The sequence below is a fragment of the Notolepis coatsorum genome (assembly GCF_963971535.1).
Source record: "Notolepis coatsorum genome assembly, chromosome: 5".
In the NCBI taxonomy this organism is placed as follows: domain Eukaryota; kingdom Metazoa; phylum Chordata; class Actinopteri; order Aulopiformes; family Paralepididae; genus Notolepis; species Notolepis coatsorum.
The window spans coordinates 99,103,865-99,129,119 of NC_140169.1; the positions used below are offsets into that span (position 1 = coordinate 99,103,865).

The 25,255-nt window shown below is 44.3% G+C and overlaps 1 protein-coding gene across 1 annotated transcript; it reads left to right on the forward strand.

Moving 5' to 3' along the window:
* Window positions 1-7,433: 7,433 nt before the first annotated feature.
* Window positions 7,434-21,075, forward strand: LOC311229065 (radial spoke head protein 9 homolog; the record flags this gene model as incomplete). The annotated part of the gene is made up of 6 exons (XM_084315076.1): window positions 7,434-7,660; window positions 9,686-9,851; window positions 11,065-11,197; window positions 15,159-15,305; window positions 19,710-19,873; window positions 20,987-21,075. 5 exons carry the CDS (start codon window positions 7,434-7,436, stop codon window positions 19,868-19,870), a joined length of 834 nt encoding a protein of 277 aa, XP_084171202.1. The 3' UTR covers window positions 19,871-19,873; window positions 20,987-21,075.
* Window positions 21,076-25,255: the final 4,180 nt, after the last annotated feature.

Below are 25,255 nucleotides of genomic sequence, written 5' to 3' on the forward strand. Positions count from 1 at the left end.
AATAACACAGTGAGACAATAAGATCATAAAATCAACAAGCTACATGGTGTCGAAAGCCAGAGAGGAAAGGTGGGTTTTAAGGAGGCCTTTGAAACGGGGCAGTGATGAGGCCTGCCTAATCTGCTGTGGCAGCTCGTTCCACATTTTGGGGGCGACAACGGAGAAGGCACGGTTCCCCCTGAGCTTACGCCTAGTTGTAGGCACTACTAGGAGCAGCTGGTCAGCTGACCTGAGAGAGCGAGAAGGTGTATAGACCTGCAACAGCTCAGAGAGGTAGGGTGGGGCAAGGTCATGAAGAGCTTTAAAAGCAAATAAAATAATTTTAAAATGAATCCTAAAGTGCACGGGGAGCCAGTGGAGTGAGGATAAAATCGGTGAGATGTGGTCATATTTACGGGTGCCAGTTAAAAGCTGTGCAGCGGCGTTCTGCACCATTTGAAGGCAGGATCCACTCACCCCTATATAAAGTGCATTACAGTAATCCAGCCTAGTCGTCACAAATGCATGGATTACTGCTTCAAAATGCTGCGCCTGTAGGATGGGCTTAATTTTGGCCAGCTGCCTCAACTGGAAAAAGCTCGATTTGACCACGGCCTTGATCTGGCTGTCAAATTTAAGGTCTGGGTCGATTTTTACACCTAAGTTCTTTACTATTGGTTTGACATGTTGTGCCAGCGAACCCAGATCTAGCAGTGAGGTCACAGAGGGGCCACCAAAAACCACCACCAGGACCTCCTTACAGAGCCTCCTCCGGGAGTTTTCAGAGCCTCTTCCTCAGGGGTTCTTTGCGGCGGTGTAGAGGGTGGTGTCACCAGTGAACACCTGGAGAGGTCTCAATGCCGCTGCCTCGTTGACCTCGCCAGGCCCCTTTTCTGAGGGTCCTGGCCCCCGGACTCTGCGGTAAGTCCGCCTTGTGTGGCCTGGGGCTTGGACCTCCTCTGCGCCCCGCTGCTACGACAACTGGTTAGCAGCGCGACTCTCAGGCCTACTCCGGCCTTTGTGCCGAGGGATGTCCGGGGCACTTGCCGCTCCAGGGATATTGTGCTGCAGGCGTTTCACCCTCCCCCTCACGCAGGTGAGTTGGAGGCGAGCCTTCACCTGTTGTGTCCTGTCTGTGCGCTGATGGTGTGCCTTAGGTGCACGCAGGACGTCAGGGCTCTCACGCAGGTAAGGCGCTGTCCAAGCAACGCCTGTCACATTGGTTATACGAGGGCATTGCCCTCTGCTACACTTTGGCCAGATGGGTTCCCCCTGCAGGCGTCGGGGCACACTCCACTTGTGGAGTGGCAGCCTCTGCTGCCCTGCTGGGGGGGGGGGGGCCTCAGTGGAGGACATCTGCGCTGCGGCCTCCTGTGTTTTAATGACGCCACATGCATGCGCGCTCCCGGGCACGTGCGCGCGCTGCCGCGCATGCACATAAATGTTCCCTCGCATACACACAGACTATGCCTAATTGCCTCTACGAAACGGAATGTAACACATTTCATTCACAAGTTTTGTGTGAATGTATCTGAGAACGTATTTGAACACACCTGACGACCTGCACTATTGTTATGCAAAGTAGCCAGGTGGGTACTTAGCGAGTTGGCGCATCAGTCGAGTGCAGCACATTCCTGTGTGCACGCCCTGCATGCAACTATGGTAACCGTTGGTCCCATGTAGCCTAGCTGCCAGTGTTGGGAAAGTTCACTTTCTACATGAACTAGTTCAGTTCACAGTTCAAAATGTTTGGTCAAAATGATTGCCACAACCCATATAGAACCACAGACAGCAATCAGAATACTGGCATTTCCATCACACTGAATATTTATCAGTGTTTCCCCTACCATTGCCTTCAAGGGGCGGCCTGCGTCCCTCTCCATATAAGTCTCTCTCTCCACACGTGCACGCGTGTGTGTGTGTTGCGCGCGCCCGTCCCAAATCTGCCACTTTTGAACGAAGTTATACTGTGATAGAGCACCGAGAATGAACGTGTTCACAATTACGTTAATCTAACGGAAATACAGTACGTTCAGTTCACGTTCGCCCAAAATATGAACGAGTTCAGGTACATCCCCGTCGCTGACAGGAAGTTGACCTCAGGGACACACTGCCAAAAAGCCACCAGGTCACATGTACTGCCGACAGGGAGGAGCTTCTCAGCGTGGGTGTGGCCTGAGCTGGTAAAATCATTGGTACTACTTGATCCTCCCCTCTCACAAGAGCAAAGGCCAATCAGAGAGCAGATGTCTTGTGATGTCAAATGAGTGTTTCAGTTGAGTCTCAGGATGCGGCTACATTGATCTGTTGTGTCTGTCTGTCTATGTTGGTTTTTAATAAATTTTCAATGTGGACAATCGGTTTGTTGGACAGGTTTGACACTGTGTCCGTCTCTGCCAGATTTGTTTGGGAGAGGGTGAACACTTGGAACTGACGGATAAGTTACCTTCCCCAAAAGCTGTTGTTTCTGCAAAGGCAAGGTTATGTAAGGTTCTAATATATATTTTTTAATAATAATCGAAATTAGAAAAAATAAATACAACAAACACACACAACAAAAAGAGGGGGGGAGGGTGCAAGGGCAACACTCAAAACCTGCAACAACAATCAACCTCAATCACAGGGAAATACAATCATACCATTTACATCTCAACGTGACATCATGGTTTCCATAAGGAACTTGCAGTGACCATCCAGGCCCTTATCTAGTCTTTTATTAGGCAGGACAGTGGTCATCCAGGCCCTTATCTAGTCTTTTATTAGGCAGGACAGTGACCATCCAGGCCCTTATCTAGTCTTTTATTAGGCAGGACAGTGGTCATCTAGGCCCTTATCTAGGCTTTTATTAGGCAGGCTGCCCGTTCCATGTTCAACAAGTCCAGGGCCCTCATTCATCAACGTGGACTTTGACCTTGACCTACTTCCACACGTAAGCACGGAATTTAGAACTAGCGCACGCACAGGGAAGTCGGCATTCATCACACGTGCGTAAGCAGGCTCTACGCACACCTGTCATGATGAATCCCACCTTGGCCCTGCGCCGCAGCTCGTGCACGCTTTCACGTATTTGCATACCAAAACCGCCCCGACCAACCAAATATGGTCAGGCCCTCCCCTTCAAATACCATGAGGGAATCCCTGTGCGTGGAATGTTGGAGGATGGCAAAGCGAACGAAAAAGAGAAACTACACAGACACCGAGGTGGAGGTCCTCGTAACGGAGGTGGATAAATAAAAGGCGGATTTGTAAACGGTGATGTCAGATATCAACGGCTCCCTAAGACCATTGCTGCAATTCTGCCTGGACAGCTCAAAATACTAATAAAGACCGTTCGTTGACCACTGTTTGGCGTTGGTTGTGTTGTGTGTCATTATAACCGTGCTGTACAATATGAATGCCTTTATTAGTTGTGTTCGATTGGCTATATGATTTTTAGAGGCATCTATTTTGTTGTCGGCTAATAAAGACCGCGCTGGAATATGACTGCCTTTTCCCGTGTTGTTTGATTAATACCCACGGATTAAAGTTCTCCTCAATTCTATTCCAAATCGCGATGGATCTCCCGTCAATTTTCTACCTGCTGCATGATTTCTAGAGGCATACTACTACAATCTATTTTGATGTCAGTATTGGGTAGCCTATATAAACAATATAATACGAGAGCATATACAAGAACAATGAATCTCACTGCATGTATGATGTATCCTGCCTTTCAATACATGAACTTGAATTCCATCATATAGTCTGTCCACTATCTGCATGGTGTCATTGCAATGCGTTTTCTATTCTTTCTTGTACAGTAAAAAGGGGGAAGAACACTATATTCATATGACTTATTCTGCTTACAGCTTCGAAATTCCACTTGTTTCGTTTAACGTAAAGCCTTTTAAATATAATCAAAACGTTCCCGTGTTTCGGCGGTCTGTGCGCAAAATAATAACGAGTTGAGCTTTATGATTTATGATGAATTGAAAATGGGGGACCCTGATGTAAACGGGACGAAAGTTGGTCTGCATCCCCAATTAACAATTGTATGTACTGAGCTGTACTGTACTGTACCCATTCTGCAATCTGTTAATAAACTTTTCAATCAATCAATCAAGCTACGCGGAGCGCAGTCAGTCAGTAGCCTACACCCCGTATATTCCGATAACGCTATATAAACCATGAATGAATGAGAACTTTATTAACAGATTGCAGAATGGGTACAGTACAGTACAGCTCAATACATACAATTGTTAAGGGGATGCAGACCAGAGAAAGACTTTCGTCTTGTTTACATCAGGGTCCCCCATTTTCAATTCATCGTAACATATATGACATGCTGCATTCATTCTGAGAGAAATATCTATTATTCCAAATGCTATTTATAGGGTTTTGACCATAATTACACTACTGTTGCTATTTTACAATGAACTATAATGAACTACGGTTCATAGAACATCCAGTGTTATTATGCACAGAAGCTCATTTCCTTGTTGTAATAATATATTCTACCACTGGGCGCGAGGTACGCCAGGTCCGAAATGTGCGTAGATGTAAGCACGAAGTCAAGTTCAAGTTGAAGTTGATGAATCCCACTCTTTGCTTAGAAATGATCGTACGCACGGGTTACGCACAGATCTGTGCGTAGAACACGTTGATGCATGAGGGCCCTGGTATTCCTCCAGCCAAGAATCCCCAGAGAAGCAGGCTGGTTTACACTCCTTCCATTTTATAATAATTCATATTTTAGTAGATAAACAAACCAATGGCCAGAGTCGGTTAACAGTGACTCCAAATAGGGTGCATGTTTAAAAATACTGAAAGAGCTGATCCCACTCTGAGCATGAGGCGGGTACAGCCCCCTCATTACATCTTTTATTTATAACAGACAATAGTTGTGCATATGTTAAAAAGGAGGAGTCCAAAAAGCCCAACACATTTCTAAGTTGCTGGAATGGTAAGATGTCATCGCTAAAGATCTGTCTGACTCACTGTTGTAATACCATGCCTTTTATTACTGAACGTGTTTCCTCCAGCTGAAAGGATGGCGCTACACCAGATGGGACACGATGGAAGAGAAAGACCCTTTATATTACATCTCCTGTGCAGCTGCTTCACAATAGAGCATGAAAACTTAATAATGTTATCTAGTAGAGGTGGTGGCTTTGGACAATACCACAATGGTGCCAAGGATATGTTCTTATTTAGATATATGATCTTCTCCAGCCACTCCCAGCTGCCTACCAGAGAGTCAGGTGTACAGGTCCAAGTCAATGGATACTTTGCATTGTACAAGAGTATGGAGAAAGCAGCACATTAACCCGTTCACTACCAACGGTTTAATCCTTTCACTGCCACATGACAAAGGGTTAACCCTTTCACTACCACACTACAGACGGTTAACCCTTTCACTACCACACTACAGACCGTAGTATGCTTAACATGATTAATGTATGGTACGAGGTAAAGAAATGTATGAAAATAACCAACTCCATGTCGCAATTCAGCCCAATTTGGGGAAAACATCTCATTCAAACCAGGCAAACTGGATGCTGGATTCAAACTATGGACAAAAGAAGGAATAAGTAAAATATCTGACCTTTACAAAGAGGGAGTCTTGATGTCTTTTGAGGAACTATCAATAAAATACAGCATCCCAAGGAAGCACTTTTTTTTTAAATACTTGCAATTGAGAAGTTTTATTTCCTCTATGCAAAACCACTCACTGGTAGTTCCTACACTTTCATCTTTAGAAAAGATTATCATCAAGAACTGCAATAGCAAAGGCTTGATATCAATGTTCTATAACTGGCTTGTATCTGGTTCAGAGGAGACGTCAATACCTAGACTGGAGGCGGGACTTGGGAGGAGATCTCAAATGAGGACTGGAACAGAGCGTGCGAGGAGGCTCGGACACAAACAGCCAACACTAGCTTAAAACTACTTCAATACAAATGGCTGATGCGGACTTATATAACCCCTGTCAAACTGAATAAATACAACAGCAATACACCAGACAGTTGCTTTAAATGTACAGAGGCTCGGCGGGCGGCTACGTGGTGTAGTGGGCAAGGCGCTCGCCACGAATGACGGAGACGCTGGGCTTGCCTGTTCGAGCCCAGCGCTCCACATTGCTTTCAGTTTAGCTGGTCGTTCATACTAATACACATTGGCCGTATTAGGGGGTGGGAAACTGATGGGTGGGGATCGGGCGTTGTGGACAGCGACTCCTACAGGTCGGTTGGTGCGCCTGCGCAGTAGAATCAGGAAGTGTCGGGGGCAGCGTGAGCCTCCCACGCGTTACTCCTCGCCACAGAGAGATCGAGCTGCGCAGGTGAAAAGATGCGACTGCTGTTACCTCAAGTACCGGAGGGGACTTGTGCTATGTATGACTTAGTCCACATTGCAGCCGGCTTGTGGGAGGCAAGAAACAGCGTTCGTGACAGGGGAGGGTTGAATTGGATGATACGAAATTGGGATGGGAGTAAATATGGAAAAATGGGAGAAAAAGTGGATAAAAAAAATGTACAGAGGCTCGGGGAACTTTTATACACTATTTGGGAATGTGACAAAATCCAGAAGTTCTGGGGGGAGGTGGTGAATAAAATCAAAGATGTCTTGTCAGTGAATATCCCATTAGACTCCAAAATTATATTTCTACACCTATATCCAGTAAATCTCAACCTGAGAACCAAACAATACAAATGTATTGACTTTGCTATACTGCAGGCAAAAAGAACAATAGCTTTCAATTTAAAGAAATTTGACACACCCATAATTGGTGCTTGGATTAAGAACATGGCACAATGCATGTCAATGGAGAGAATAACATATCCTCAGGAACAAAATAGGATGAGTCTCCCCACTCTCTCCCGTGGTCAGTTGACCCCGGGGAAGAGCGGAGGCACGTCATTGAAGGTGTTGTAAAGATGTCATTTTTTTCTTTTTTCTATTTTCTTTTCTTTTTTACTTATTTTGATCTATGTACAAGTTATCTTACTGGAGGTACCATTGTATGTATTATTTCTATATGATAACAGTAAAAGTGGACTTAAAGATTCTAAGAGAGAGATAAGGGGAGGGGGGTATGTGGGTATACTTGTGGAGAAAAGGAACTAAAAATAATTGATGGCAATGAAAACCTGACATGTGTACTGTAAAACCAATACACATTGTAAAAAAGTGCATGATCCATGAGAAACGATCTTAAAGAATTAATAAAATATTGTGCATTTTTATATGGAGAAGTGATGAGAGAAAATGTATTGGGGAAATAAAAATGCAACAAAACCGGAGGGGAGGGGGGAGAAAAGTGCACTGACCGTTGCCATGACAACCTGCGTAACTAGGTTCTTTGTTTTCATTAGCAACAAGACCAGCTGGAGTGTGTTTCAATTTCGTGAGCGTTAGCTGGCTAAAAACGAACATTTGAATATATTATTACACGTAACCGTTTCTTTATTCACACAATGGACTCTAATTCGTTATACTATTCTTTGGATCTTGTTTCTGGTAACGGCCATACTTTGAACGATGAGCAAAGAGTGGCTCTGGACGCTTCCTTGATACTTCTGAAGAAAAACTTCAAATTCAACCGGGTCATGTTTTGGGGCAAAATTCTGGGCTTGACGGGAGATTATTTCATTGCACAGGGGAGGGGAGAGGATGAGCTAACCGGCAAAGGTTACCTGTATAGGTAAGCTATCATTATTGTGTTCTCGCTATAGCTAACGTTAGCTGTCTCCCCGTCAAATCATGTGCATGTTGATTGATTGAAAACTTTATTAACAGATTGCAGAATGGGTACAATAAAGTACAGCTCAATACACACAATTGTTAAGGGGATGCAGACCAGAGAAATACTTTCGTCTTGTTTACATCAGGGTCCCCCATTTTCAATTCATCATAACATAATAAATATGACATACACTACAGATAGACAGTAGGCCTACTGCTACAGCTACATTTATGACATACCAGATCTACAAATTGTGATACAAAAAGAGTATATACAATGTATATATAATGCTGGGTGTATGTTTGTGTAGGTGCGTTCCTCATATCAACTCTGATTGCACGCGCGCTCCCGGCGCGTGCGCATAAATGTTCCCTCGCTTAAGCACAGACCAGGGCACAGACTAAAGACGATGCCTAATTGCCTCTACGAATGGAATGTAACACATTTCATTCACAAGTTCTGTGCAGTGGTGCAGTCGTAATATGGGAACTGCCGAACTGGTAACACGCCACGCACGCCGGTACGTGCATGCGCACAGAACATTTTTTTTTTTTTTTTTTTTGAAATAGCGAAGCTGAAAAAGGTAGCAGGAACATTAGAACAGAGAACATTAGAACATATACAATTAGTCAACTGAATGCTTTGTATCTTGTTTGCTAATTCAGGTTAAAAACAGCCGATTTAACCAGCATATTAAGAGAGCAAGACTGTCTATCTGGTGTATGTTATGATGAATTGAAAATGGGGGACCCTGATGTAAACAAGACGAAAGTCTTGGTCTGCATCCCCTTAACAATTGTATGCATGTATTGAGCTGTACTGTACTGTACCCGGGCGTTGGAGGTCGTGCAGGTATAGCGAAACTAAGTTTGCTTTGGATAAGCTGATTCTGAAGCTGCAACTTTCTTCTCTTGGGGAGCGGCGGTGGCATCGTTGGTTCAGGTTGCGTTGCAGGTAGGAACATGATACTGTTGTCAAATGATCTGTTTATATCGGTTTGTATTTGCGGGCGGGGGCGTGGTTGAAGACGCGCTTTTGTTATGGGTGGCCGGGTGTACTCAAATGATCTGTTTATATCTGTTTGTATTTGCGGGCGGGGGCGTGGTTGAAGACGCGCTTTTGTTATGGGTGGCCACTGGCCGGGTACTTAGCGCACAACGAATGGATAGAGCGCATCTTTGTGCGCGTGTACTTGATCATCTAGTAACACGGCGTGTAACCGCGTGTGACCACGACTGCACCACTGGTTCTGTGTGAATGTATCTGAGAACGTATTTAACACACCTGACCGTGACGACCGGCGCTATTGATATGCAAAGTAGCCCAGGTGCAGTGGTGGTCCCACGGGGTACCACGGCGTCCTAGCAGTTTTCTGAGCAGAAGTACGCGCAGTCGCGCACTGATGTGTACACGCAGTCGCGCACGGATGTGGAGGAAACTGTCCTTCTATAAACTGTAAGTTACATTGTTAATTTAGTTACTTGTCTAGTTTAAGTTAATTCAATTAAAGAAATTATAACTACAATAATTACATTTAAAACATTGTTTGTTTTTCAACCATATCTGTTGACAATATAATTTCTTTATATATTGAAGGCTACATCCTGCTACCTTTTTCAGCTTCTCTATTTCAAGGCAATATTTACAAAAACTAAACTAAAACTAGTAATTTCCTATACAAACATGTTCCCTACTATTTATGCATAATAATCATCTGTTCTGTGCGACCGCGAGGGAACATGTATGCGCGTGCGCAGGAGCGTCGTCCAGGCAGTTCTGATATTACGACTGCATCCCTGCCCAGGTGGGTACTTATTGCGAGTTGGCGAGTGCAGCGCATTCCTGTGTGCACGGCTGCACGCGCGTGCCGTGCACATCCGTGCATGTGTGTGCACGCGCTTCTGCTCAAATCTTTGGGTGCACCGTCACGGAGTGCAACAACCCCGTCCCATGAAGAACGCATCCCTGACTGTGTCCCTCTAGTGCCGACTGTGTGGCCTGGCACCTGCTGCCCCCTGTGACGGAGGCTCTGATCCAGGCGGTGTGGAGAGCAGCGAGAGGGCGCTTCTCTGGGGACCCCGCACACTACTACGAGAGGCGGGGAGGAGAGGGGGGCGACCCGCTGGAAGTGGACATGTTAGGGGTTGAAGTAAGTTAAGGGCTGATCAATTGAAAATGGGGAGGGGGACCCTGATGTAAACAAGACGAAAGTCTTTCTCTGGTCTGCATCCCCATAACAATTGTGTGTATTGAGCCGTACTGTATTGTACCCATTCTGCAATCTGTTAATAAAGTTTTCAATCAATCAATCAATGCATGCTAGTGAGTGTGATCCATGTTGTGTAAATGTGTGACACAGGTCACACTGACTGGGGTAACCACCAGGCATTCGCCAGTCAAGAGAGGGTGAAAGAGATATTTATAGGCAGAAATGTAAAATGTCAGGCAGCAGGCAATTGACATTATTTTCTTTCTCAACAATAATAACCTTCCCAGCAAATTGCGGATTGGGTCCTGAGATTGAAGCTGAGCTGCATAAATGTTATTTCAGTGGTGTTTTATTATGTAGGCTACTGTAGTCTGGGGAAGCTGTTGGTGACTGTACAGTGGAGATTCTTATTAAAACCTTTCAGCTCAGTACCCAGATTGAGTAAATGTAGTTTTCTGCAACTCTGACTAATTAAAACATCATTAGTACTCTTGTCATTATGGGTACCCAAAAGAGCAAACAGTTTTGGGTCTTTCTGGGCCATAGTTTTAAAACAGTGGTTCTTAATCTTAATTTTTGTGTCAAGGACCCCTGCATTGATACACACCAGGCCTGCAGACCCCCATTTGACAAGATCTTGTCTCAGGGATACCATCTGGGAAGCTTTTAGTTAGATGTGATTTTGTCTTCAAAATTATGAATGAATAATTCATTAATTAATTCGAAATTATGATTTTGTCCATAATTACATAACTGTCTATACTGTAGGTGGGGAGATGTAATAATAATAATAAATGTTATTTGTATACCACCTTTCACACAAGAATTACAGCCCAAAGTGCTTCACAGCAGTAAATTAGATATACAATTAGCATAAAATAGACGGAATAAAAGCAATGCATGTAATAACAATATACTGTACAGTATATGAGTGAAGCCTATGATATTCTCAGAAGGTTAACCCGTTCACTACCACACTACAGAAGGTTAACCCTTTCACTACCGAACTACAGAAGATGAACCCTTTCACTACCACACTACAGACGGTTAACTGTCTGTAGTGTGGTAGTGAAAGGGTTAACCTTCTGTAGTGTGGTCGTGAAGACACTGCTGTACAGTCACGATTGATACGAACAAAGCTGTCTCCTGGTAGGAGACCAAGGTCATCGAGGAGAGGAGGTTGGCAGTGACCGTTCACCAGATTGACAAGGAAGCGTCGGTGGTGCCGCGCGGGGCGTTCATCAAGAGGCCAGGTGGCCGGGTCCAGACCAACCCCAGCTTTCGCGGTACGTTCACTATTCCGTCAACCGTATAATGGAACCCAACCAGAGCATGACATAAGAGCAAACTGGGGGAAATATCACATAGCAATTTTGTCAAATATTTCAGTTGTGATGGAGCTTGTCATGTATGTTATTTGTTTGTTTTCTATCTAGTTTTATGTGTATAATGCCCTTTGATGTGGTTTCACCAATGAGGGTTGAACACCTATTATGTTACATTAGGCTGCTTGTATCCTGTTCAAGTTTCAAGTTTCTTTATTACTTGTCATACAAAAGTACAGAATACTTTTATATAAAATGCTTCTTTCTGTTTTGCTCCAGAGATTGTGCTAGATAAAAATAGATAAGTATAAAATAAGTATAATAAGTATAAAATAGAAGTCAAGTACGTAGACAAAAGTGTTCAATATATACATATATACAATATACAATGCAGAGTAGAAAAGTAACTGAGTTACAATACAATATACAGTACAATGCAGAAATGGGATGAGGTACAATTTAGGTACAATTTACAGTAAGGTGTAATGAGGTATGAGTTGTAGTGCAAATTCTTTACCAATACATATAAAGTGTGTTAAGTGGGTAAAGTGGGTGCTGCAGTGAGTTGTTTGTTTAAAGTGAGTGTGTGGATGTGTGTGCTGTGAGTGTATTTGATGGTTGTTACATAGTGTTATTGTCATTTAGCACACACTGTATCCTGTAGTGTGGGCTCTGTGTGTCCTGTAGTGTGGGCTCTGTGTGTCCTGTAGTGTGGGCTCTCTGTAGTGTGGGCTCTGTGTGTCCTGTAGTGTGGGCTCTGTGTGTCCTGTAGTGTGGGCTCTGTGTGTCCTGTAGTGTGGGCTCTGTGTGTCCTGTAGTGTGGGCTCTGTGTCCTGTAGTGTGGGCTCTGTGTGTCCTGTAGTGTGGGCTCTGTGTGTCCTGTAGTGTGGGCTCTGTGTGTCCTGTAGTGTGGGCTCTGTGTGTCCTGTAGTGTGGGCTCTGTGTGTCCTGTAGTGTGGGCTCTGTGTGTCCTGTAGTGTGGGCTCTGTGTGTCCTGTAGTGTGGGCTCTGTGTGTCCTGTAGTGTGGGCTCTGTGTGTCCTGTAGTGTGGGCTCTGTGTCCTGTAGTGTGGGCTCTGTGTGTCCTGTAGTGTGGGCTCTGTGTGTCCTGTAGTGTGGGCTCTGTGTGTCCTGTAGTGTGGGCTCTCTGTAGTGTGGGCTCTGTGTGTCCTGTAGTGTGGGCTCTGTGTGTCCTGTAGTGTGGGCTCTGTGTGTCCTGTAGTGTGGGCTCTGTGTGTCCTGTAGTGTGGGCTCTGTGTGTCCTGTAGTGTGGGCTCTGTGTGTCCTGTAGTGTGGGCTCTGTGTGTCCTGTAGTGTGGGCTCTGTGTGTCCTGTAGTGTGGGCTCTGTGTCCTGTAGTGTGGGCTCTGTGTGTCCTGTAGTGTGGGCTCTGTGTGTCCTGTAGTGTGGGCTCTGTGTGTCCTGTAGTGTGGGCTCTGTGTGTCCTGTAGTGTGGGCTCTGTGTGTCCTGTAGTGTGGGCTCTCTGTAGTGTGGGCTCTCTGTAGTGTGGGCTCTGTGTGTCCTGTAGTGTGGGCTCTGTGTGTCCTGTAGTGTGGGCTCTGTGTGTCCTGTAGTGTGGGCTCTGTGTGTCCTGTAGTGTGGGCTCTCTGTAGTGTGGGCTCTGTGTGTCCTGTAGTGTGGGCTCTGTGTGTCCTGTAGTGTGGGCTCTGTGTGTCCTGTAGTGTGGGCTCTGTGTATTGTGGGCTCTGTGTCCTGTAGTGTGGGCTCTGTGTCCTGTAGTGTGGGCTCTGTGTGTCCTGTAGTGTGGGCTCTGTGTGTCCTGTAGTGTGGGCTCTGTGTGTCCTGTAGTGTGGGCTCTCTGTATTGTGGGCTCTGTGTGTCCTGTAGTGTGGGCTCTGTGTGTCCTGTAGTGTGGGCTCTCTGTAGTGTGGGCTCTGTGTGTCCTGTAGTGTGGGCTCTGTGTGTCCTGTAGTGTGGGCTCTGTGTGTCCTGTAGTGTGGGCTCTCTGTAGTGTGGGCTCTGTGTCCTGTAGTGTGGGCTCTCTGTATTGTGGGCTCTGTGTCCTGTAGTGTGGGCTCTCTGTATTGTGGGCTCTGTGTGTCCTGTAGTGTGGGCTCTGTGTGTCCTGTAGTGTGGGCTCTCTGTATTGTGGGCTCTGTGTCCTGTAGTGTGGGCTCTGTGTGTCCTGTAGTGTGGGCTCTCTGTAGTGTGGGCTCTGTGTGTCCTGTAGTGTGGGCTCTGTGTGTCCTGTAGTGTGGGCTCTGTGTGTCCTGTAGTGTGGGCTCTCTGTAGTGTGGGCTCTGTGTGTCCTGTAGTGTGGGCTCTGTGTGTCCTGTAGTGTGGGCTCTGTGTGTCCTGTAGTGTGGGCTCTGTGTGTCCTGTAGTGTGGGCTCTGTGTGTCCTGTAGTGTGGGCTCTCTGTATTGTGGGCTCTGTGTCCTGTAGTGTGGGCTCTGTGTGTCCTGTAGTGTGGGCTCTGTGTGTCCTGTAGTGTGGGCTCTGTGTGTCCTGTAGTGTGGGCTCTGTGTGTCCTGTAGTGTGGGCTCTGTGTGTCCTGTAGTGTGGGCTCTCTGTAGTGTGGGCTCTGTGTGTCCTGTAGTGTGGGCCCTGTGTGTCCTGTAGTGTGGGCTCTGTGTGTCCTGTAGTGTGGGCTCTGTGTGTCCTGTAGTGTGGGCTCTCTGTAGTGTGGGCTCTGTGTGTCCTGTAGTGTGGGCTCTGTGTGTCCTGTAGTGTGGGCTCTGTGTGTCCTGTAGTGTGGGCTCTCTGTAGTGTGGGCTCTGTGTGTCCTGTAGTGTGGGCTCTGTGTGTCCTGTAGTGTGGGCTCTGTGTGTCCTGTAGTGTGGCCTCTGGGCTTCTCATTCTCACTTCTCATTCCATGACTGGGTGGTAGCCGTGTAACGGTACACAAAAACCACGGTACGGTACGTACCTCGGTTTTGAAGTCAAGGTTCGGTACGGGTTTCGGTACAGTGGGGGAAAGTTTTGGCTTTCCATGTTCCACTCAGGGGTGATGTAGTATGCAGTAACTAATTGTACTTGTAGGGCTGTCAACGAATATTCATATTGAAATTAATAATAGTTATATTAGATTGTAAAAAAAAAAAAGAAAAAAAAAACCCGGTGGGCGGTCGTTAGCGGTTAACATACCGTTTTATTCGTTCGGTACACTACACAGCCTTTCGGTACGGTACGGTACGGTACACACTGAAACGGTTCGGTACGGATACGTGTACCTTTACACCCCTACTGGGTGGGCTATACAAATTAAAGACATGCTCATATTGCATCCTTGGTGGCATAGATATTTTAGTTTGGTTTATTTTTTTGCACAGTATAAAAACAACAACACAATAAGGACAACTGTAAAGTACAAAAGATATACAGTGCAGGAAGAGGCAGAAAAGCCCAGAAGGCTTATAAGAAACCTCCACCTATAATAATAAACACAATTATATTACATATAGCAAGTTGGAAAACAAGATCAATATAAGGACCTTGTTGGAGTATGTGAGAGTAAGAAGTAAGGATGTGTGTGTGTATGCGCATGTGTGAGAGTGAGTGTGTGTGTAAGACTTACAGTACACTGATTACAATACGCAAGTTACAATACACTGTTACAATATAATAAGCAAATGTTCCTTCAAACCTTTTTTGTACGTTTTTTAAGATGTTGGATGGATATTGCATTCTTTCATGTTCCAATAATATGTGATAAGATATTCCTTTATTGATCCCCTTGGGGAAATTCCCCCATAATTCAATTGATAATTCAAACAGTTGTATTATTGCTAGACACTGAGAACTCGACAAAGCTCTATGGTCCGTCATCCACTGTTTGTTATATATTGGCAGGTTCTGAATAATATGTCTGTTTTCATACACTAAGTCATATCATTCTTGACATTAGTGTTTAATTCCTCTGGGGGTATGTGTGCATGAACGTGTATATATGTCTTTCCTCAGGCCTTTCCCATTCTGAGGCAGCAAGGCTCAACAACTTCTTCCACTTCACTGAACCAGAGAACCTGAAGAAGAAAGCCCTCCTGGAGATGGCTGACTGGGACCCGTCTATTGACTTCCTGGAGCCGCTGAGTGAAGACAACCCCAAAGGTCCACTACACCACGTCCTACTGTATATCAAGTACCACATCTATACACTTCAGCCAGCGGTAGCCACCATCTATCCACACAGCACACTGGGTCCAAGCTGTTCCATTGAATAGGTCTATAGCAGCTATAGAATAAAATCAAATTTATTTGTACGGCCCGACAACACACGTTAATGTCCCCATGGGCCGGACACGTCTTCTTTAAGGCCCGACAACACACGTTAATGTCCCCATGGGCCGGACACGTCTTCTTTAAGGCCCGACAACACACGTTAATGTCCCCATGGGCCGGACACGTCTTCTTTAAGGCCCGACAACACACGTTAATGTCCCCATGGGCCGGACACGTCTTCTTTAAGGCCCGACAACACACGTTAATGTCCCCATGGGCCGGACACGTCTTCTTTAAGGCCCGACAACACACGTTAATGTCCCCATGGGCCGGACACGTCTTCTTTAAGGCCCGACAACACACGTTAATGTCCCCATGGGCCGGACACGTCTTTTTTAAGGCCCGACGACACGCGTTAATGTCCCCATGGGCCAGACACGTCTTTTTTAAGGCCTGACGACACGCGTTAATGTCCCCATGGGCCAGACACGTCTTTTTTAACCTGTTAATCTGTAGACCGTTTTTCGCCTAAAGGTACATGCCTAAGTAAATGGAAGATTGCTCCACTTCTGCAAGGCAATTTGCATGTTCTTGGTATCTAGGAACATCTAGGGACCTGGGGGTATTTCCAGTGTCAGAAATATTGTGTCTGTTACTAGGCTGAGTAAATTGTAATGAATAAATTAATTATGATTTATGATTTTGATGATGATGATAAAAAATTGAAAACATTTTCTGAAAAATGCTCACTGAGCTCATTCGCCACCTTATTGAGATCATGTGTACAAAAAATCTAAGCAAATGAACCACGGGAAGATTATTAAACAGAAGGATTTGTAGATACAGTAATTAATGATAATCGACTTTAATTATAAATTCATATTTGACCTTGACCTTGACCTTATTATGGCCAAATCATACATCTATGGATAGGGAAAATGCTCCTCTTTCCAATGGCAGGGCTGAATCTGGATTTAGTCATTTCTTGTGGTTTTTAACGATAATTAGCATTTTCTGATAAATTTGTATTTCTGATCAATCGTATAAAACATCGGTAAAAATGAAAATATACACTTTGACTACTGTTTTTGATAGGGTTATGGTCTTTACTCTTGGCTAAATTTTTTTTTAAACATTGACCTCTTAACATCCAAGGGCCCACATGTGGACGATTCTTTGCCGACCTCTAGTGGCTCGGGTGTGCATTTCTTTTAATACAATATATAGATAGAATTAAAGCCCTATTTGTTGCCTGTCGATTGCCCTTTCAGGTGACAAAATCCGTTCAGCGGTTCTCGAGTTACATGCCGATATGTGAGGCGTGCCCCAAAGTACGCAAAAGTACACATTACCACCCACGACTCCCGGGGCTCTAGCTCTGTCAATCATTTGGCGATCTCGAAAATCTTTGCACAGGGTTGTAGCCAATGAGTGTGGCTTTCCAATGATACCCCATGATATGATAATTGGGGATCTAATACGGTCTCTATTGATCGATTTATGATAAAGAAAAGCAGGGTCCCCCTATAGGGGGACCTTAAGGCTTAACAGGGAGTCAAGAAGAAACATCACAATAAATCAAGAACAAAACAAAAAACACCATGAAATCCAAAATAAAATGTAAAATAAATAAATGCAACCCTCCCCGACATACCCCACACAAAGCTAAGGAAAAACTCACTAAAACCTAGCAATAGGAAAGAAGCACCATAGCCATAGGCAATGTGGAGGGGAGAAACCTTAGAAGGGCCGTTCAAGGGGGGGATCTCCCTTCTTAGATGTTGGTGATAGTAGTGTTGCTATAAAACAGGCGAAACAGTTGGTAAGTATGTACATATACATGTAATGAAACACAAATATGTACATGCAATAGCAACTGGGGTACATCAGAACACTTTGAAAGATGACAGAAGATCTCTGTGTCTTTTATGTTACGGTCGCTCAATAGAGTTTCTCAGATAACACCAGGGGTGTAAAAAGTACCCAGAAAGTATACTTAAGTGAAAGTATGGGTACCGTCTCAAAATCGTACTCAAGTAAGAGTCAGAGTATCTGGCTAAAAACACACTTGAGTAAAAGTGAAAACGTTTCTACTTTTAAATGTACTTATTAAGTACTAAAAAGTAAAAGTCAACACTTTTTTTCATTCCGGGGCAATGAAATGTTCCGTTTCGTCCTCTTCATCACTCGTACTATCGTTTGTGGCCATTTTCTGTAGCTTGTCACTCTTGTATTCTTCTGATAGCAGGTGTTTAATCAAAGATCCCCGCTTTCTAGTCTTGCACAAGGACCAATCAACATGGGTATGGGCAGGTTAATTTTCCATTTTTAAGTGCAGCCGCAGGATTAATAACGTTAACGTTAGTTCGGCCAGAGAAACAAAATACTAATTAAAATAGTTGGACCTGTGAGATTTGTACTTTGTAGGTCTGCATTTAAATGTAAGGAGTAAAAAGTATGTTTTTTTTTCTCTGAAATGTAATTGAGTATACAAGTACAAGTATACAAGGGTGGTCAGGTGGCGTAACGGAGATTGCGTTCGTCACCAAACCCCGGAGCGGCTAGATTCGCCTGTTCGAATCCAGCTCACAGCTCCGGGGTTGTCACCAGCTTGGCTGGCCGTTCACACTAATACAATTGGCAGTATTAGAGGGTGGTGGGAGAAGCTGGCGGGGTGGGTCCGGGTCGTTGTAAACAGCGACTCCTACAGTTCGGTCGGGGCGCCTGCTAAGCGCGGATAGGACTTGAGTGGGATAGTGTGATCCTTCCACACGCTACGCCCTCTCAATGAGAATCCGCGCTGCCAGGTGAAAAGAAGCGGTTGATTGGTTGGACGTGTGTCGGAGGAAGCACGTGATAGCCTCCACTCTCCCAGACCGACTGTGGGGGGTTATGTGCGCAGCGACCGGGAAGGGGAATGGGAATTGGCATAACGACTAACATTGGGATGGGAGAAAATCGGAGGAAAATGGAGGGGGAAACAGATAAAAAAAACAAAAAAAAAAACAAGTACAAGTATACAAACCTAATAATACTCGAGTTAAGTACAAATCCCCCAAAACAGTACTTAAGTATTGTAATGAAGTACAATTACTCAAGTACTTTACACCCCAACACTAGTGACTATGGCTGGGTGAGGGAGAGGACCTTGTTCTTGACGCACTTCAACAAGTAGAGGTCCAGGCGGTATTCACTGTTGGGTGAGGTTCTCCTTTTAATGAAGATAACCAGCTTACAGCAAAGTTACTTTGTTGAATAATACTGATAAACGTATATTGCAAACAAAACACGTGGTCATTTGATGGCTGGCCTGGCTCCCTTGTGTGCAAGAGGTAAAAAACATGAAATCTCCCCATCACCCATTCATCACTACTACTAGACCTGTTGCACTTGTGCCCATATATAGATTTCACCTACCAAATTAATCTAAACGGCCACCCAGTGGTAAACTTGATAGAGTCTACGCATTTATAAACAGACATAATTAATAGCTCCTACACTCATTTTTTTTTTAAAGTTGACTGGGGTGGCTACCACACTACCAAAGGGTCAACCCTTTCACTGCGACAATACAGAAGATTAATCCTTTCACTGCCACGCGACACTGGTGGTGTAGTGGTTAACACTGTCGCCTCACAGCAAGAAGGTCCAGGGTTCGATTCCCGCTTGGGGACCAGGTTTCCATGATGCCAGGTACCCAGGTGTGGTATCTCCCAGGCCTTTCTGTGTGGAGTTTGCATGTTCTCCCCGTGCTCGCAAGGGTTTCCCCCCCGATAAGATAAACTCAATGGAAAAACATGCACAACAACAGATCGCTAACGCTGTGGCATCCTTGACGAAGACGGACAGGAGCACTTGGATTGGTCCCCGGGGCGCGGCTCACGTTGACGCTCTATCTGCTCCCGGCTGCCCATGGGGGGAAGGACGACGGGATGGGTTAGGCGCAGAGACTCTATTGCATCGGCGACTGAGGAAAGACAATGCATGTGTGTGTGTGTGTGTATCCCGGTGTGTGTGTGCCGCTTCAATTACATGTCCAGTTTGTTGTATGCCGATTAAAGACCCCTTTAAAGAGGTCCTGCATTATTATTATTATTATATTATATTATATACCCTTTCACGACCACACTACAGAAGGTTAACCCTTTCACTACCATACTACAGACGGTTAACCGTGCGTGCGTGCAGGGTCCTGGAGCAGGAGGGGGGCAGCAGGGTGTGTGTTCATGTCTCTATACTGTGTGTGTGTGTGTGTGTGTGTGTGTGTGTGTGTGTGTGTGTGTGTGTGTGTAGGGTCCTGGAGCATGCAGCAGGAGCAGGGCAGCAGGGTGTGTGTGCTCCGCAGTATGCTCTGGTTGGGCCTCAGCTTCTATCACGTGCCGGAGACCCTGCAGCACGGCTACCTCTACGTCGGCGAGGGACTCCAGAATATCCACCTTCCCTTCATGATATAGAAGGTGCAGGAGGAGAAGGTTATTGTTTTTTATTTATGTATTCACACGGTGGGCCATTTTGAGGCTCAGGTTGGGATCCCTTTCCCAACCTGTATGTTTTTGTATAGTATTATACATTACATAATATACATATTATCCATTATATTTTATACTATTATTATTTGTATTTTTTGCACAATCAAGGGGGGAATGGCCACTTTAATTTCACTACATGTCTCGTGCATGTACGGTATGTGACATCTCTTGAATCATGAACCTTTCCCACGAAACCCCAACCCGAGTGTGACAAAAGAGCAAACTGGCCACCGTGTGAATATGGTCAATTGCTTTATTATTATTTTTTTTATTTCATAAACAAATCTAATAAAGATTATTTGCATTGCAGTTGTTAGATTTTGTCTTTCAGATTATCCTTAATAGGATTTGAAGGGTTTTAGGAGTGATATCTATCAGGCACAACAGTAAGTAGAAAGAAGTGTTATGTCACAAATCTTCGGGTTTTGCATACTGCATAGAATAGCCCTGTATAATCTTTTGAGACCTCATCAAATTACCACATTGGAAAGAGATTATTGAGTTTTGAGATAAGATTAATCATGGTTTAAACATTCTTTAAACGTATTATTGGTACTAGGTCTGGAATGCTCTTTGAATACGCTTCTAATAACTCATTCTTAGTGATGTTTCTTGAACACATACATTTTTATTCCTTGTACATATAGTAACTCACCAACAGCCTTGTTTATGCAGCTTTAAAAAAAAAAGAAAAAAAAGAAATTATGTATTTGTCAGTCTTATGACACTAAAATAAGACTAGTCACCAAATGCAAAGCACAGAGTTCAGTAGCTAGATTACTGATTACTGATAACATTAGCGGCACGGTGGTGTAGTGGTTAACACTGTCGCCTCACAGCAAGAAGGTCCAGGGTTCGATTCCCGCTTGGGGACCAGGTTTCCATGATGCCAGGTACCCAGGTGGGGTATCTCCCGGGCCTTTCTGTGTGGAGTTTGCATGTTCTCCCCGTGCTCGCAAGGGTTTCCCCCCCGATAAGATAAACCCAATGGAAAAACATGCACAACAACAGATCGCTAACGCTGTGGTGTCCTTGACGAAGACGGACAGGAGCACTTGGATTGGTCCCCGGGGCGCGGCTCACGTTGACGCCCTATCTGCTCCCGGCTGCCCATGGGGGGAAGGACGACGGGATGGGTCAAGCGCAGAGACTCAATCGCATCAGCGACTGAGGAAAGACAATGCATGTGTGTGTGTGTGTATCCTGGTGTGTGTGCATGTCCAGTTCGTTGCATGCCGAATAAAGACCCCCCTAAAGAGGTCCTGCATTATTATATTTATATTATTATATATTAGAGACACCACTGGTCTATAGAAATAAATGCATTAGAACAAGAAAGTATAGTAGACAGACATAGCAATGGCAACGCTAGTTAGCTTAGCCTGTTCAGCAGCTAACGTTATCCCATCGCTCGTGGCAATTATATTGCATGTCATTGATCTACTGGTCGACCACGGCCGACTGGTTGGGCACCACTGGTCTAATAGAAATAAATGCATTTGAACAAGAAACCAATGTATAGACATAGCAATGGCAAACAAAATTGCCAGGCCTAATGCGAGCCAGGGAAGTGCTGTGCGTTGTAACGTGGCTTCATGTTTTCATCCACATGCTTGTTTTTGGTTGAGGTGTGAACTCTCAAATTGCCCATAAATATCGTTTTTGTGGGTATTGTCCAGTTGTTGCTGTGTGGTTTTATCTGCCCAAAATTCAAGCAAGCATGAAAGCATTACAGTAACGACGTTGTGTGTGTCACGTCCCCCGCTCCCACTGGCCCGCACCCGAGACCACCTATTTCATCGGTCCAGGTTCAGCGCCCCCGGGGACGAATCAGCGGGGGGCGGGGACGGGGGGGGAGCGTTCTCACTCAGACAGACACACCCTTTTCTGGTTCGACCCGCCGCTGATTCGACCCCGAATGGTGAGTGAGAAAGGCCCCTTAGTTGCTTAAACAATGTTGAATGATGTAATTGATGGGTCATGAGTCATTGTGGAACAAATGTGGAACAGATTTTTTTTTAACCTACTTTTGATTGATTGATTGATTGAAAACTGTATTAACAGATTGCAGAATGGGTACAGTACAGTACAGCTCAATACATACAATTGTTAAGGGGATGCAGACCAGAGAAAGACTTTCGCCTTGTTTACATCAGGGTCCCCCATTTTCAATTCATCATAACATATACATGACGTACAGATAGACAGTACTGCTACATCTATACATTTATGACATACCATACATACTTTCTATAGAAGCAGCTGGGAGGTGCGCTGTTTTAAGTGAGCGTGGACTATTGAATTGATTGATTGATTGATTACTAATTGTATTACTGTACGCCTTGTTTGTGGCCCGTTTAGGCCCTCTTTCGAAGTTGGTTAAGGTTAGAGTTTGTCTTTAGAGCAGGGCGATAGACCACCAGCCCTGATTCCAAACTCTAACCTTAACCAAATTCGAAAGAGGGCCTAAACTTAATCAGTTGGAAACAAGGTGGACAGTAATAAAATTAGCAATCAATCAATCAATCAATTCAATAACCCACGCTCACTTAAAACGGCGCACCTCCCAGCTGCTTCTATAGAAAGTAGGTTTAAAGGGAGAAAAAAAAACTCTTATAGGGCAAAGAACCCCCCCCCCCCCCCCCTATATAGGGCAAAGAAAACTTTTTTTCCCTATAGGGCAAAGAGAACTTTTTTTTATTTGTTTTACCTACTTTCTATAGAATTCTATTTATACATATGTACTGGGAATGCCCCCCTGTTAAGATATTCTGGGAAGAAGTAACCACGCAATTATCAGAATTTTCTTTCTGACCATACCTGTACTGCCTTCCGTATTATTGTTGAATGGTGTTTCTCAGTTAGCAGCCTCTAAAGCAGCTAAAGAGACTAATTTTGTCCGGTCTTACGGCTGCTAAAAAGCTGATAGCATCACGCTGGATTCAACCGGATAAAATGTGCCTGAAGGTATGGGTTCTTACTTATCTCGATGTGATTTATCTAGAGATATCTACAGCAAGAATTTTAGGTGTCAATGAAGCCAGCATTGCAATCTGGTTAGAAGTGGTGGAGAGAATAAAGGTTAGCATATGAATTGTAATCCTTGGTTAGAAACGAAATAATGGATGGATTATCCAACGGGGGTCCTAAGGGGGGGGGGGGGGGGGGGGGAGAAGAGCGAGCAAGAGCATATGTATGTATTGTATTGTATTGCAAGTATTATGTATATATCTCGTAAACTACATTTATATTGATTCAAATACTGGAATGTATAATCCTGTGATTTATTGTGGATATTTACTGTTAATGCTTGTGTGTCTAGTTTTATGTCATGTCAAAAAAATAATAAAAAAAATGTGTTCACAAAAAAAAGAAAGTAGGTTAAAAACTAAAGAAAAGTTGGATGTGTTAGTTTGTTGGATGTCTAGGTGAAAGACAGTTGGATGTCTTAGTTTGTTGGATGCCTAGTTGAAAGACAGTTGGATGTGTTAGTTTGTTGGATGTCCTACTGAGAACAGTTGGATGCACTTCCGAGCTGCTTTCACATGGAGTGTAAAGGCCAAATGAGTGTTTTTGTTATAGATTATTATTATTATTATTAGTATTATTATTATCATTATTGTTATTATTATTTCCAATAGAAGGATATGATTTATGGGAATGTTATGATTATCTGTGTAACCAGTTGGGTGGACTCTGTTGTACTGTGGGTGGATCACCTGCACCTGTCAGGTGGATCAGCCACAGCGCGGCGGAGATCATTAAATGGGTGATAGGAATCAGCTGTGGGGCTGTAGCCACGGGGAAAGCATATAATTTTCTGACCGCTTTAGGACGCTTAGGATCGTTTAGAACATTTTAGATAGTCTCTGAACCATTATAGGAAATAGGATCGCTTTGATCACCTCTCCCATGTAACCCATACATTTTCTAAATAAATCGGATATCACGTTGGTATCTGATAACGGAACTCAAGGTGTGGAGACGATTATTTGGATGGAGCGCGTACGGAATCACTCCCCGACTACCATTGGAAGCGGACCCAGGCAGAGGCTGCTACATGGAGGCAACTTCTCTTTTTCTTTTGTGGGAACTACTTTTTCTGGCAGATGTTTTTTTCAATAAATCTTCAATTAATGTGTGTTTATTGTATAGCAATAAGGTTGGATGAATGTGCCAGTTGTATAAAAGCATTACACCACTTGTAGTTTCAAGTTCAAGTTTCTTTAATAGTTGTCATACAGAAGTACAGAATACTTTTATACAAAATGCTTCTTTCTGTTACGCTCCAGAGACTAGACAAAAGATAAGTATGAAATAAAATAGTATAGCATGTAAAAATAGAAGTCACGTACGTAGACACAGTGTTCAGTATATACATATGTACAATGTTCGATGCAGAATAGAAGTAACAGAAGTAATAGAAGTAGCACCTCAAAGGCACTAAAAAACAAATTACAAACATCTCAAAACAAGCTAGTCAGACTACTACTTGACCTGACTCCTAGAACCCACCTCACCCCTGCCCACTTTGACAACCTAGGATGGCTTAGAGTAGACGACAGAGTACAGCAACTTGCAATGGGCCTGGTCTACAAGATACACTACGCGACCAAGGTACCCATGTACATGTCAAAATACTTCCCAAAGGTCAGTGAATACCACGATCACAACACCAGAGGGAGCTCCACAAATCATGTAAAACCCAGATTCGGCTCAAACAAGGGACTAAACACGTTTCGCAATTATGCCACATCAATGTGGAACGCCCTGCCTAAAGCTGTAAAGGAATGTGAATCACTACCCACCTTCAAAAACACTCAAAAAACACCTACGTGAGACTGCAATTCGAAACTGGCCCCTACAAATGTCCTAACCTAGTTGTACAGTAAATGACCAAGTAAGGCTTTGTCAATATTCCAATGTACAGTGTAAAATGTGTGTGTGTTCCCTTCCCAACCCCCCCCCCCCACCTCCAATGTACAGCCCTCACCCAACCCACCCAACCCCACCCCACCCAACCAACCTCCTCCAATGTACAGTTTCTATGCCAAATGTATATACACTCCTTTTCTGGACACTTTTGTATCACAAACAGTACTGTATTTGCAAATCTGATATGTCATAAGTGTATAGATGTAGCAGTACTGTCTAGTGTCTATCTGTATGTCATGTATGTCATATATGTTATGATGAATTGAAAATGGGGGACCCTGATGTAAACAAGACGAAAGTCTTTCTCTGGTCTGCATCCCCTTAACAATTGTATGTATTGAGCTGTACTGTACTGTACCCATTCTGCAATCTGTT